Source organism: Populus alba, chromosome 9, assembly GCF_005239225.2.
Source record: "Populus alba chromosome 9, ASM523922v2, whole genome shotgun sequence".
Taxonomy (NCBI): Eukaryota; Viridiplantae; Streptophyta; class Magnoliopsida; order Malpighiales; family Salicaceae; genus Populus; species Populus alba.
This window is the reverse complement of record NC_133292.1, coordinates 1899014-1915030: the sequence shown is the minus strand read 5'-3', so window position 1 is coordinate 1915030 and position 16017 is coordinate 1899014. Positions and strand designations below refer to the sequence as shown.

The 16017-nt window shown below is 31.3% G+C and overlaps 3 protein-coding genes across 3 annotated transcripts; 1 reads left to right on the top strand and 2 right to left on the bottom strand.

Moving 5' to 3' along the window:
- The first annotated feature begins 3187 nt into the window (after window positions 1-3187).
- On the top strand, window positions 3188-4176 carry LOC118034739 (fasciclin-like arabinogalactan protein 12). The gene has a single exon (XM_035040099.2). It carries the CDS (start codon window positions 3280-3282, stop codon window positions 4072-4074), a length of 795 nt encoding a protein of 264 aa, XP_034895990.1. The 5' UTR covers window positions 3188-3279; the 3' UTR covers window positions 4075-4176.
- An 825-nt stretch (window positions 4177-5001) lies between these two features.
- LOC118034740 (uncharacterized) lies at window positions 5002-5639 on the bottom strand. Its single transcript, XM_035040101.2, has one exon. It carries the CDS (start codon window positions 5510-5512, stop codon window positions 5192-5194), a length of 321 nt encoding a protein of 106 aa, XP_034895992.1. The 5' UTR covers window positions 5513-5639; the 3' UTR covers window positions 5002-5191.
- A 4514-nt stretch (window positions 5640-10153) lies between these two features.
- Window positions 10154-15725, bottom strand: LOC118034741 (MLO-like protein 6). The gene is made up of 15 exons (XM_035040102.2): window positions 15405-15725; window positions 15232-15289; window positions 14811-15043; window positions 14138-14254; window positions 13957-14017; window positions 13684-13772; window positions 13186-13260; window positions 12967-13061; window positions 12827-12876; window positions 12193-12233; window positions 11927-12100; window positions 11253-11288; window positions 11074-11141; window positions 10923-10983; window positions 10154-10834 (listed from the first exon to the last, which is right to left on the bottom strand). The coding sequence occupies exons 1-15, from the start codon at window positions 15525-15527 to the stop codon at window positions 10334-10336; spliced, it is 1782 nt and encodes a 593-aa protein (XP_034895993.1). The 5' UTR covers window positions 15528-15725; the 3' UTR covers window positions 10154-10333.
- Window positions 15726-16017: the final 292 nt, after the last annotated feature.

Here is a 16017-nt window from a genome sequence, read left to right as displayed (position 1 = left end):
CATTTTAGATCAATTGATGGAAAATCTTTTTGGTCTTATGAAACACAAGTACATGTTGTGCTTGCATGTTGTATTATTCATAATCACATAATGGGGGTTGATCCTTATTACTTTATTATGGAATAAATATGTTCGGATAGTGAACCAATTAGACGAATAATCAACTTAAGTCAACGGGAGGAAATGGAAGAGAATAGGGAGTGGATAACAAAAAGAGAAATGATTGCATCAACCATGTGGAATGATTATAACACTCAAAGAAACTAGTAATTGAGTGTTAATTATATGTGTTTGTTTTTATTATGTCTTGCTTGAGTTTGTATTATCTTTGTTATGTATTTGGAGTAGATGTTGACTTTATTATATTTTCTCTTTTAATTATTAATTGTAGTTTTTATATGAAATTTATTAAATCTAAATATTGTATGATTTTATTTTGTATAAATTTGTAATTTCTTTTTTGTAGAAATAAATTCCAAGCAGAATGAAAAATACAAGGGCAAGCACTTCACATGGTCTAAGCTTATGTCTCACATGTTGCTTGAGATATTAGCTGAAGAGGCACTTAAAGGAAGCAAACCTTCTTCGACCTTTAAAACAGAATCTTTTGTTAAGGTGGCTACAGAAATAAGTCAAAAGTTCAACGTCCAATGCGAGCCTAAGCATGTGGACAATCATCTTAAGATGGTGAAAAAAGAATGGGGAATAATAACCAAACTTAAAAATAAAAGTCTGGGATGATTGTTTGAAGATGATTACAGTTTCAAAAGATGTATATGATGAAAAAGTAAAGGTATGATAAATATTATACTCTTTGTAATTTTTATATTTACTTTTGTTTCTAAAATGTTATACAATGAACTAAAAAATTGCATATTCTAAACTTTATGAGCAGGCACATCCCAATCATGACAAGTTCCTCAACAAAAAACTTGATATGTATGAGGCAATGGTAATTTTTGTTGGAAAAGACATGACAACCAGAAATTATGTCAAATCATATGTTGATGTCAACTTGGAAGAGAACACTGAAAAGCAATCAATTTCAATTGAAAATGAAGGTGAATATGAAGAAAGTTATAAGGGAAAAGAAACATTTTCCTCTAGTACACAAAAAAGGCAACATAGGAAGAGAAATCACATGTATGAAGATGATGGTATTGAAAAGTTGTCTAAATAGATTGGAGATGTAGCATTTGCAATTCAAAGCCTCAGCAAAAATCAACTTGATGTTAATGCGTTGTATACAGAAATGATGAAAATTAAAGGCTTTGATGAGATCACTCTTGGGGATGCATTTGATCATTTGGTCCAAAATGAAATGTTGGCAAAAGCATTTATGGCAAAAAAAATGCTTATTTGAAGAAAATTTGGGTTCAGAATTTTGTGAACCAACACTACTACAGGCCTGCTTGCTAAGATGGTTTGATTATATTTAAAATTTGGGTTCAAACTATGTTTGTTATTTTTAACGAGTATGTTTACTTGTTTAATTTGGTCTAGCATGTTTATGTTTGTAATTTGAACTAATATGTATGTATATGACATCGAAACTTAATATTTATGCATGATTATGTTTGATGTTAGATATTTATATTTATATCTTGATGATTATTTGATATATATTAAAGGGATATTAAAGAGATAATTTCCTTTACCCGTACAAAAAAAAAATATTTATCCAAAAAACCCATAAAAATATTTTTGTATGTATTTATCTTTTAAAAAATTCTTCATACCAAAAAAAAAAACTCAAATATATAACTCTTACCATAAACTAATTTGGCTTTCTTCATATAGAATAAAAAAAACTTATTTTAAGCTTTTAAAATTAAAAAAATATATATATTAATAGGTTTTACGTAAAAAATATTTCACAAGCTTATTTCTCTATAATATGATATGACATATATAGTTATATTTTATAAAATAAGCTATGTATGAATATAGGATATAATAAAAAAAAAATTCATCATTATACTTTTTATATTTCATTTTTTTTTATTGTAAGTGATTAAATATTTTATATATATTAGATAAACTTGAAAAAAAAATTAATTCATTAATAAATTATTTTCCAGTTCATTTTTCATAATACTATCAAATATCGAAAAATACTTTTTCAGAATTCACTTTTCAAAAGAAAACAACTTTCATGCAAACAAATGGATTAATTTTCTCCTTTTATATATATATAAAAAAAAATGCTTCAAATCAAGCACCTAATAGTAGACAAAATGTTCCATGTAACCTCATCCAATCAAGATGGGATGAGGATATTCAGAGTTGGAATTGGCACCATGAAAAAAAAAAAAAAAAAAAAAAAAAAAAACCTAACTTATTCTCAATTTCTAATAAAATTAAAAAACCCCTTTAAAACAACTATAAAGATTGAGTGTGTATTTCGAATATAATTATTTTATTTATTTTTATATTTTAAAAGTATTTTTTAAAAAAATTAAATATTTTTTATATTTTATTAACTTTAAATTAATATGTTTTTAGTGTTTTCAAATAATTTTAATATATTAATGTTAAAAATAATTTTTTAAAAATAAAAAAAATATTATTAGCATGCATTTTGACACCAAAAATTATTTGGAAAACAACCACAACCACACTACTATACAAGCTCAACAATTTTTTAAAATATTTTTTATTTATAAATATATTAAAATAATATTTTTAAAAATTTTAATTTTAATATCAACATAAATTTTTTTTTTTAAAAAAAAAAAAAAAAAAAAAAACCCTTCCGATAGGACTGCCTAACACATCATGGGAATTTATTTGCACCTTGGGATTTGATTTGGGCTGCTGAAAAACGAAGACCAATGGTGCCTTCTACTCCTCCAGAATTAGGCTAGGCTAGGCTATGTGAACGTGAAACTGAGTGAAAAGGCTAGACTTCCTGTCTGATGCTGACAGACAGACCTCAGCTGTACAGTTATCCAGCACCTTTTTGATTCCCAGCACTGTATCATCACGGTTTTGCTGCCTTCGCAAGCAAAATAGTTGCTGAAACATTGACATTAATCTTCACCTTTCAAAGTAATTGGATAAAATGTGTAGCTAAGCAGCACAAGTTCTTGCAAGTGGATGCCCTCCACCTTTTCCTGACTATGATAAGCTACTCTTTCGTAACTATAATTGCACCACAGCACCTTACTTCACTCCTCTCCACCTACGGGCTAGCTACCATGTTTATATATATATATATATAAACACTCTCTCTAGCTAGCTCTCTGCAAATCAAACGCTTAAAGAAACAAATCATATATGTATTTTTTGTATTCTGTACAGTACAGGCCACACCTCTGCCCAAGAATGCAACCATTTATCTTGTTATTCTGGCTCCTCCTCCTCCTCCATACTTGCTCCCAAACATTTTGCCAGTCACCAGCCCAGTCACCAGCAGCGACTCGGACAAAGGCACCAGGGCCACCGCCACCCCCAGCTGGCCCTACAGACACTATCCAAATCCTCTTAAAAGCTGGCCGCTTCTTATCCTTTGTCCGCCTGATGAAAGCTACCCATGTGGATACCCAGTTATTCTCCCAGCTTAACAGCTCAACCGATGGCATTACCATGTTTGCTCCAAATGATAATGCATTTTCAAGCCTAGTTGCTGGGGCCGTAGGCTCCCTAAACGACAGGGAAAAACTCGAGTTTGTGCAATTTCACATACTACCGAGATTTCTTTCAATTTCCGATTTCCAGACTCTAAGTAACCCTGTAAAAACCCTGGCTGGATCGGACCGGAAGTTCCCGCTTACTATAACCACCAGTGATAACTCAGTGACTGTAAGTTCAGGGCTTACGAAAACAAGCATATCAAACACTATATACACAGACAAGCAGGTTGCTATTTATGAGGTCGACAAGGTGCTAGTTCCTAAAGATCTTTTCCCACCGGCGCCACCAGCTCCAGCACCGGCAAAGCCTCTCGCAGAGCCTGATCCTGTTGCTCCCAGGGATGCTTCTGGTGCACTAGTTACTGCTTTGCAACATCGTGTTAACGTTGTGCTCTTCGGGGCTGGCCTATATATAGCTGCTCATGTAATGGATCCATAAGATATTTTTTAGTCGGGCCAATGGCTCAAATGGTTTTTATAATTCTGGATAAAAAGTTTAAAGAGCAAAGCACATAAAACTTGGTGAGAGATTTTATAATTCTGCCTTTATTTTTTCTTTTCTTTTGTTTTACTTTTTCCGGAACGCCTGATATAAATAAATCTTACTAATTGACCTCAACTAACTAAACTAAGACAGCATAAAGGCAAATTTATTGAAATGAAAATACAGGAGCAAATTGACAGCTGACCACAAAAATAACCTCGACTCCATTAAACGATCGTCCTAGATACATGTTTTGCACCGCAAAAGAATCAATCCATTATCCAATTGGCACCCTACATCCATCATAAATTTCTAATTCCAGCCCTGGGCTGCTGCTGCTCCTCCTAACTAGGGAACCAACACCAGTACATGTTAATGATGAGGGGTAAGGGGAGTTACGGAGTTGAGAGTTATCATTAGTTGTTTAGAAGTTGAAACGAGGAGGGAAACCGGTGATGAATCCGGCCACTTTCAGGCAAGAAATGCTTGTTGCTAGCAACTTGCCATTTTCTCCGGGGGGGTGAGACACAGAGCTGCCAGCATTTACCGAACTCTCCAATTATCATAAATGAAACCTCCTCAAATCATATCATCAATTCTCTTGGCAGGAAGCTACCACTAATTATTGTTGGATTTTCCAGGCTCAGCATTTTATCTTCTACAGTTTTATTTTTTTCAACTCCAAGATACACATATAGTTATTGGTTTCTCAAATTCAAATTCGTCTGCAGCAACCAGGATGTTCCTCGATTTAAATTCCAGAAAAAAGAATTACTGACTCTAGCTGGCTGGCTGGCCAGTCACTTCTCTAACATGTTAAATTAAATCAATTGCCAAAAACAATTAATCAGAAAAATCAAACCCATAAATAAATACATAAAGTAAAGTAAAAAAGTTACTTTAAAAGTAACGATAATATCCATAGGAAAAGAAACAAAATTATCCGCAACTTTTTTCACCTGCCATGATTATTTACAGAAATATCAAAAAAAAAAAGGAAACAAAGCATTCAACTGCCGAGTCAGAGATCCGAAATAGAAAGCGATCCTTTTTTTTTATTCGGGTTGTACGCTCAGGGACTAACCTTGCTGCGATAAAGCTTGCCAAAGACATGGAGAGCAGTGACAAAGCCAATGAAGCAGAGACTTATCACCAGGACTATCGTGGGCGAGATCTTCAAGCCCGGCGCATCATCGGTGTAGAATCGAAGCATGTTGCCGCCAGGGACTCCGATTCCGCTACCGCTACCACCGCCGGAGGAGGATCCGGAGGATACGACGCGGCGGCGGCGCATCCCAGCAGTGGCGGCAGCGGAGCCGCGAGGAGCCGTAACTCCAGCACGGGAAGAGGAAGAAGAGGAGGTCGTTTGCGATTGAGAAGCACCTCTCGCCATCGTTGAGGATAACTACAGAAGAAGGGAGAATAAAAATTGAAAATGGCAAATGTGGCAGGAGTGTGAATATATGGAAATGGAAGGGGATTTGGAGAGAGCTGCGGTTTTTTTGGGATGGAAGTTATCTATACTGGACGCGCGGATCAGTAATGCTCACGCGGCTATAATTACTTTCCCGATGTTGACTTTTGTAAGACTTTTGAGTGTTTAATAATTAATTTTTAAAAGTGGTTTTTAAAATATTATTTTTTAAATTTTATTTTTGTGTTTATTTGAATTGATTAATGAAAAATATTTTATAGTTAAAGAAAAATTTTACTTGATTTTCAAAAAAGTATTTTCCTGTAAAATTTTAACGGAAAACACTTTCTGAAAGTTATGAAAAAATTAAAAATGTAATATTATTTAATGATTATATCAAATTTGGTCCTTAAATTTTTTATTGCTATACATATTTTGTTTTGAATATTTATTTTTTTAATTTTATCTTTTAAATTTTAATTTTTATATTAACTTTGATCCTCATTTTTATAATTATTTTTTTTTCTTATTATTTTTTTATTGAATTTTTTTATCTATCAAATTTGATCCTCATTCTTTTGATTGTTAGTTATTTTATTTGAAATAATTTATGAAATGTTAATTATTATTATTTTAATTTCTTCATCTTTCATTTTTTTTCTAGATTTGATTTTTATTATTTTGATTATTATTTATTTTATTTCAGATAATTTAAGAAATTATGTTTTTTTCAATTTCATTCTCATTCAACTTTTTAATTTGTAAGATTTGTTTCTCATTATTTCAATAAACATGAGAAAAAATAAAACATTAATAAGTTATTTTTCAGCTCATTTTCTATGACATAACCAAACACTAGAAATTGTTTTTCCAACTTATTTTTCATTACACTACCAAATATTAGAAAATAATTCAATTTTTCAAAATTCATTTTCTAAAAAAAACTACTTTCCAGCAAACAAACAGGGTCTTATTACTACGATTACCTTTTATTTTAAAATTATTCTAAAATAGATTTATTTTTAAGTTTTTTATTCTTTAATAAAATACATTTTTATTTATTTTTATCTCAAAACACTAATTAAACAAAATATTAAAGTGAAACCTAATAAGAATTAAGAATGATTCAAATATAAACTTTGAGTTTTTTTTAATAGATTTTCAAGAAATAAAAAAAATCAAAATTGATCTGCAATAATATTTTTCTTGTCTTGAAGTTTCAAATTATCTTTCTTAAATTAACTTACAATTACGTCTGTTTAGGTTCATTGTATGAAACTAAATCATTGCCCACGTAGCGTTGAAAGGAGGATAATTTTTTTTAATGCAAGACGAATTATGCAAGTGATTGTAACATGTTTTTTTTTAATAATAATAAAAAAAATACATTCAATTATAAACTCAATATAATCCATGTTGAAAGATATTTTTTAAAAAAAGTATTAATATAATGATATATTGGATTTTTTATATATATTAAAACTGTAATATATTGGATCGACTTGGTTAATCTGTCAAATCTACAATTTAGGTCACGGGACCGTGATAATCCTATAAAAAATAAATTAAAATAATTATAAAGATAATTTTTAATTAATTCAATGTTGAAAGATAAAATTAAAAATAAAAATAAAAAGTTATTCAAGTCAACTCAAGTTAACTTGTCAAATCTGAAATTTAGATCATGAGATTTAAATAATTTTATAAAAAAAATTAATCATAAAACTTAATTTTTAATCAATTCAAAATTAAATGATAAAATATTTTGTTAATTTTGTAAACATCATGTAAAAAAATAGACCTTATCTTTTCACAAGACTTGTTTGTCTACTGTAAACAAAAACGTGGACCATTTAAGGGATTTATCAAAACTTTTATGCATCACCTTTATATAATATTGTATTCACATTATTAATTTAACTATCAATACCCTAAAAATGAATTAAAATGTTAAGTCTTCATGCCTGACAATTAAATATTAAGACACAATTAAATTTTTTAAACCGTAGATTATCTAATCTAATTATAAACTATTATGCTTTATATTAAATTATTAAGATTTTAATAATAAATTTTTAATTCAACAAATATTCATATTTTTTCACAGAAAAATAATTCACAATATATTAATAATTAATTAATTAAAAATATTAAATAGCAGAAACAATCCTTTACCTAGAAAACTAACATGTTGTAGTTTTTATTTTTTAACTATCCAAAACGATGTTATTAGAATCGATCTGGCCAATAATTTATTTATTTCGAATCACTTGTTTTCTCTTCTTTTTTCTTCTTTTTTTTTTTTTCAAATCTCAAGGCATAAAAAAGTAAAAAAAAAAAATAAAAAACCTTTTTGTTTTGACCATTAAAAGTTCCCTTACAACATAAAAATAAAAATAAAAAAAACAAATAAAAAGAGAAATTGCTCGTTTGATTTCTTTATTTCTGACACGGTATATAATGAGAATAAAAGGTAGAGTTTACAAACACTGAAGTTGTTGTCCTAAACTTTATTCATAAAAAATAGAGAAAATATTTTATATTTTTATATAAAAAAAAAATCCAAATAATAATTTGATGTTAAAACAACACCAAAATTGTTTAATTAGGGCTTAAAACTGACCTAAATAAAAAAATATATGTTAAGTAAAAAAAAAATAATTAAAATAGAAAAAACAACAAGATCAACCATGCTAAAACTACATAAGAACCGATGTCCTCTTGAATTTATCAATTTCTCAATCGTTTTTATACCTTCTTTTTTAATATCTCATCATCTTTAAGACTTATTTGATAATGTAATAGATTTGAAAAGCTAGCTTCTAACACCAAATCAATTTAATGTTAATTATTTTTTATTGGTAGCAATCCATCCAGGAATTTATTAGGTAGAATCTCTTCAAATTCATTAAATAAAGTTTTAACTGCATCATGAATGTCTACTCTTTTCTCTTCTATTTATCCATCCATTAAAGCCTTCAGCATGATTCTGTATAGTTTCTTGTAGATTAACTTGCATCTCAAGTTTTGAATTAATCATTGTAAAACAAATCTTTCTTTTTACCTTAGAAGCTTTAGGGTTAGATTCTCCCTTTAACAGCACAAGCGTATTATAATTCATATCATTCTTCCTAATCTTATCTTATCTTGTACAAATTAATTCTACCGAGGAGTATAAAATACATATTATATTATCAAGGTCTATCGAATATCAAATTACGTGCATCCATATCTATCATATCATAATACATCTTATTCTTATATTTAATAAATAAATAAATAATAAGAAGGTATCATACAGCATTGAGTTACGTTTATCTCTTCAACTGACCTAATTCACCCAATTTTGTAAGGTTAAGGATGAAGTTCTAGTGAAAGTTTCAATTTATTAGTAACAATAATAGTTTCAATGATTCTACTATCAATAATTAAGTCCAACATGGCTTTTTTATGCTATATCGGTTACAAAATAACTTTCATTGTAAATATTTAGCAATCTTTAGTGTTAGCATCATCTTTGTAACCATATAAGTTTGACTCTTATCATCATCATATATACGTATACAAATCTTCTCCATCTGACTCATACTTCCCTTGTCGTTTAAGGGTTCTAGCTCATATTACCCTTCAATCGTATTAATTGATTTTTGTTGTTTAAGGGTTCTAGCTCATATTACCCTCTCAAAAACCTTTTAACCGACTGATTCTCCATCTCCTAAGTTTGTTATGTTCTATTAGCCTTTGAAATTCAATGATATACTTATTGATAGATTTATTTCCTTACAAACAATCTCAGTATCGTTGAAATAAATATTACTCATAGTCAGGAGAAATGAACCTTCCATGCATCAATTGCCTCATATGCATCCATGACGTAATAGATTATCGCTTAACTACATATCTATCTGACATTTCCATCAGGAAAAAGCTCCACCCTTTAGATTATACACGACCAATTTCACCATCTTCTTTTTCATGAAATATGCATACTCATTAACCTTGTCACATTCAATGATCTGATCAAAGAATTCGTATATGTCTAGATCTCCATTGAATGCAGGGATTCCTACCTTTATGCGATAATCGTGTGTCTATTGTTATGGTCTGCCTTGGAATGCTAAGGCTCTACTACCTCCAGCAAATTTGTCTTCACTAACGTCATTTATATAGATTACTAGTTGTTTAAGTAGATCTTCAAAGATAGGTATGAGGTTAGACTTAATCTGAGATAAATCTCCAAACATATTCCTTTCATACCCATTATAGTACCTCTAGTCGGTTTAAATCTATTTGGAATCTAAAAGAAAAGGAGCTAGCTTTATGTCTTATACAAAGTAATATAAGGTGTTGGTGTTGCTTTGCCAATAAAATTACCCTAAACCCTAAAGTAAAAAGTTAGCTTGATTATTGAATGATATGTTATTTTGTATTTAAATTTAAAATTTATTGGAATATATATAGTAGCTACCAAATTCATTATTATTTTAAATTTGATAAAGAAAAAACATGAATGAATATGTAAAACGATCAATATTCCAAAATAAATAAATAGATCCTTATTTTATTTTATTATCGATGGCTGTCGTGCATCAATTTACATAATGTAAAAAATCCAACAAATATCAAGAAAGTCGATGGATCGTTGTATATACTTGCACGCACATTTCTGCCTTAAATGGAATAAATAACCAACGGGTGCATGCAGCATGCATCTCTCGTTTTTCCAATCTCGATGAAATGAAAGCATGCATGTTCCAGCTTGCACTGTCTTCTTCATCAATAAATGTCCCAAACGAGTAACTATATACTTGTTCTTCTATCAAATGAAAATTCCTTTCTCACAATATCAATCTCGTGGTGGGTTGTAGGTGGTTGTGGAGGTTCTGTTGCGGCCACTTGATCGCGATTCAAACCTGTTTCCACGTCATGAATATCCTTGTCATCTTCTACGTGACCAGCTACTGAAGCTAATTCAAGCTGTTGCTGGTGGCTGTGTGACGACGAGCCCTCGCCGGCGTAATTGGGGTGGTGAGAGGGCGAGGGAGACTCTGTCTCCCAATGCTCAAAATCAAAGTTGGATCTTCCTGGAGAAGCATGGAGGCTGTCCATTTCACCGCGATAGTGGCGCAAGAGGTGAACGGGAGACGTATGGCGAGACGGTGTGGTTGGTCTGCTAGACATAGGAGTCCCACTCACAGACCCCTTGTTTCGCTTGATTTGCTTCTTCGCCGTGTGGTGCCAATTCCGCAGCGCTGTTGCTACTCTTTCGTTGAATATGGTTGGTTTCATCGACGAGCCCATCTGTTCATATGAAATCAAAAGCCGGTCAGTACTGGAGCTCTGACTTTTTTATATTTTCTTCCCATCTGTTCATACATCACGTACGCACCTGTGTTACAAGGGCGTAGAGAGGGAGAGTGACGTAGCTGCACAGTATCTCTATGAGGACCCTGGGGATTCACAAGTGAGTGATTATCTTCTGCTAATTGAATTTGCAAAATTAATTAATTAGTTTAAGGAAACTGAAGAGTCTTACTAACCCCATTGAAACTCTAATGATTATGTCCTCCACGTGCTCATGGAAACAAGATTTTATACCAAATTCATACTGCCGGAGACAAAAAAGGAGAGAGAGAGAGAGAGAGAGCTTCATTAGATATGTAAACTCTTAAAAATTACAGCATCAATCTATCCCAGATAATCATCGGAGCAGACTTACCCAAGACCACGCGAAGAACGCAAGCTGGAAGGCATTCTGCATCGGTGGAAATAAAATTGGATAAATGGATGTCAGGACATCAAATTATCTTCATTAAATATTAAAATGCTTATATATATATATATACACACATGTATTTAATTAAATAAATTAATATTAGATCAAAACATAACTAAAAATAAAATATTTGAGTTGTAATTTTATTTTTTAAAATATTTATTTTTATCAAACAAATATCTTTGCTAATAAAAGATAACAAAAGTCCTCAACGAAAGTATATTGAATAAAACTATAAAATCTAATTATCAAATAATACATTATTGAATGATGAAATAAAAATAAATTAAAAAAAAATCAAATTTTGTTAAAAAAAAAAATCAAAGTCAAAAACATGCTGACTCTTAGAACATATAACCAGTCATATAGAAGACAAACTCAAAAATCAATGAAGCAGAATTTTCAATAAAAAAACTTAGTTATGAAGCATAAAAAATTAATTTTTAAAAAAATAGAAATAAAAAAAATCTCACTTTATCCCGGGATTGGAATAACTTAACATTAAAAAAAAAAAGGAAAAAAAATCACAAATATCACTCAAAAAACAAAAAACCAAAGTGCCCCACATCGCTCCATCCACAGTCGTTTTAATTAGTTTTAGGGTGTATATAACGTACCTGAAAGAGAACAAAGTTGATGAGATAGAGAATGAGGCGGGGGCGGTTGAACCAGAAGAGGTCATCGCCTGGCTGGACCACCGGCACTCCCTTCACAACCTCTCCCCTCTCTTGTATTCTATGCCCCATTTTGGTTATGATCACCTGTAGCTTCGTCCCCACCAATAGTATGATCTGATACATTGATTAATCATTAGCCGTTCGATCCTGTTATCGATTACAAGGTCTTTTCAAGAATTTAATTAATTAAAACTGTGTACACTTACGATCAATGGGATAAATGGAAGCCATAGATAAGAATACCAGCCTGCACAGAAAAAAACAGCTTCCTTGGTCAAACTATTTCCTCTTGACTTCGGGCCTGCTTTTAAATCTTGTTTCCACTTATTTTTCATATATATAATATCCTAGAAAATTAATGTTAAGGAATTGAATAAGTAATTAAAAAGAGTAGACAAAGTAAACCATAGATGTCCGGGTGTGTTCCGTAGTGATTCTTAGATGTTTTTTAAAAGTATTTTTTTATTTTAAAAAAATATTATATTAATATTTATTTTATTATTGTACAAATAGTTTTGATGTATTAATATAAAAAACAAGTTATATATTTTAAAACAAAAAATTATTTTAAAAAATATATACAAAAATGATTTTAAATCTAAACCCTAAAACCTTAAATTATAAAGATATTAATAATTAAAGATAAAAATTAATATTTTTTGATGATTTTGATTTGATAATGTTAAGAATAAATAAAAATTAATATAATTTCAAGTGAAAAAACTACTTTAGAAAATATATATTAAAATGATTTTGAATTCAAACCTTGAAATCCTAAATCTTAAACCCTAAAAATAAAGAGATATTAAAAGATAATCGTGAGGTTTTTTAAGTACCCACCATGAGTGTTGAAGAGCAGGAAAATCACGGCAAAGAACCATATTGGTGGACTGAAAATCGACAACAAGAATGATACGACTGTTAATTAAACACTTAAGGCAACATATAAATGGAATTAAATTGAAGATTACGTTACTAACCTTATGCCCACAACAACCTTGAAATCCTCTTCCAGTGATCTATTAATGTACTTTTGGAAATCGAATTCCGCATGGCTTTGGGGAGCCAAATGTGCCTGGATTTGTTGATTAATTAATTAATTACAGCGTTGACTTCCCCACTAGTATTAATCATTAATTATTGCCTGCCATTAACAGGCTTGTCTAAATAATTGATGGGGAATAATTAATATTAATTACCATGATAAAGCCATGCCTCAGAGTCAGATAATCAACTTTAGGAACCGACCTCACAAATTGCCTAAAGAAACAGACCTGCAATCAAGATAGAAACAACCATTTAATAAAGCTTCCTTAATTATAAATTAAATTATTTAATATTAAGACTAATTGAATGATTAGTGGGGGGGATCTGTCTAGAAGGGCAAATCGGTCATCGCGTGATGAAAGTCAACACAACTGAAAATGAGAGAGACGTTGATGACTGGAGAGAGATGTAACGGCAAAGATACTTTATAGACTTGGCTGGACGGCCCTCTCTGGTCGCTTTCTAACAAAGCATACCAGGACCGTTACTATTTTTTCTCTTCCACCTTCTACCCTCGCCGAGATCTTTCCTTTTATTTTTCTTTTTCTTTTATTCTTTTTTTTTTTGTTTATCTTGTTATTTATTTTCAAACAAAATTCTCATCTTTATTTTAATAGTATTTTTCTTTTTTTTCTTTTTATTTCACTTACTATCCAAATTAGGACGGGTGTCTTGGTCCAGAAGCTCATGTGCCTTCTTCCAAATGATGTTTCTCTTGCAAGCCTGAACCTTTCGTCATCTGTTGATATATATATATATATGACATCAGCAAGCGATTTTAGTCACAGTTGTGAAGGATTATATATATAAAAATGAGGACGACTTGCTAGAAGAAATATTGATAAAAAAAGGGACTGGAAATTAAATTATAACAAATAATATATATACCAATAATTAATTAATAATTAGAGGTTTGAACTAACCGTGTGAGAACTGGTATTCAGCTGTTCTTGTTTCCTTTTCCCATCGTTTCCAACTTTTCATCTATTTGAACAAAAAACAATTCGTAATTAAATCTTATTGTGTGTTTATAAGAAGTAGAAAGATTACAGTTTCTCTGATATGCGAGAAGGAAAATAGCTAGAGGTATTTATGGTGATTCACCTTGGCTCTGCCCAAGGCCATGGTCAGAATACAGTAGAGGATGTGAAAGACTGCTAAAACGAAGATGAAAATATGGAGTTGATGGATCCCATCTGAAGACACAAATGGAACTTTACCCTGCACGTAAGTATCACATTAATTAATATTCACATGCATGTTTAAGACGACAACGACTGTTCGAGTTCTGCGAGAGATTAATTGGATCTGTATTGCAAGAAAAAAAAAAAACATAAAAATATGCTTTATGAGCTGTTAAATTTGTCAAATATATAACATTATGATTTGATGATTCACATCACAGCATTTTCTCGCAATTTAAAAAGAAAAAATCTGAAAATTGTTTTACTAATTACTGTGGCCGTCTGCCATGGTGTCACCTTCACAAATTAGTTTTGATGATGCGTACAAGGGGTGGGGGGGGTATAGAGAGGTTCAGCAGGACGTATTTTCAAGTTATTAATAATGGAAAATTAACCATGTTGCTGTTTCCCAATTGGTTGATCTAGTAAATTAATTAATCATATTTTCTTGATATTCATTACTTATACTGGTTAATGCTAGCTAGCTAGTCATTAGTTTTTGAATATGATTATATATGTAGGGTTGAACATTAATGATATGATCAGGGAAGAAAACAAGTCGGTAAAAGAGATCGAATCTGAAGCGGTCATACCCTGTCAGCGCATTTGTCACTTGATTCGCCAGCCGCCAAGACACGCCGGAGACTTTCACCGGCCGATATGGAAAGAAGTTTCCTGCGGTTTTCATAATCACCGTTGAGTTTTGCCTCTTCCTTCTTATTGCATGGATGCCAAGTAGCCCCAGCTTTCTTAGATATACATATATTTGATATTGTACTCTGTCCTACTGTTAGCAGCAATGATATAAATCCTAGCAGCATAAGTTCTGCATAAAGAGAATCAAGATCGATGATCATGATGAAGTTAATTTATCCATCCATACACTAAAACAATATCTACCCTTTTTTTGTATTAAATACCCAGAGATTAAACAATATCTACCCTTTTTTTGTATTAAATACCCAGAGATTAATCAAGGCGCATGATGATCAGCTACTATGATTAAATAGTTACCTGATTTTATCTTCTCGAGTGCTTCATAGAGTGCTCTCTTGCGTTTCTTCGTTAACCACTGCGCATGCAAATTGAGGACAGAATTAATATTACCTTGTTTTTCCTTGTTTAATTTCTTTCTTTTTTTGTGATAATTAAGGAAGGGCACATGCAGCAGTGCATCCTGTAAATACCTCTGCAATAAGATGAATGATGAACTCGATGATTATTGAAACGGAAACCAGAACAAAGCAAACGACGGCGACAGCCCAAGTTGGTGTTTGTTCCAAGGATCTTCCCGCGCTGCCTCCTGCCATGTTCGGAGCTTCAATCCCTCCTCCCAGCTATGTATCAAAGCTTGCCAGAATATATATATATATATACAGCAGAAACGAAGCAACTACAAGCTTAAGAAAATCTACTATGTACTTCACCAACGTTTTCAAGAAATGAAGAGATTTATATGAACAGAGAGAGACGAGTGTGTGAATATATTTATAGCAAAAAAATAAATGATTGAACTAGTTTGAAACTGAAGGGCATTATATGAAGTATGAACAGAGGGAAAGAAGAATAGAAGGGGCAAGTGGATGACTTGACTTTCTTAACGCGTGTCAGAGAGGGAGAGGTGGGATTAACTTGATCAATTCATTCTAGTTTCAAATAAATAAAGGTTTCTCTGACCAGGGCCTAAAACATGTGCAGTCTCGTCCGTTGATTTCGTAGGTTTATTTAATCAGCGTTGATCAGTTCCTTCGGTCAACGTACGCTTACTGGAGTTTTTTTATTAATAGAAGTCTCTTTGGG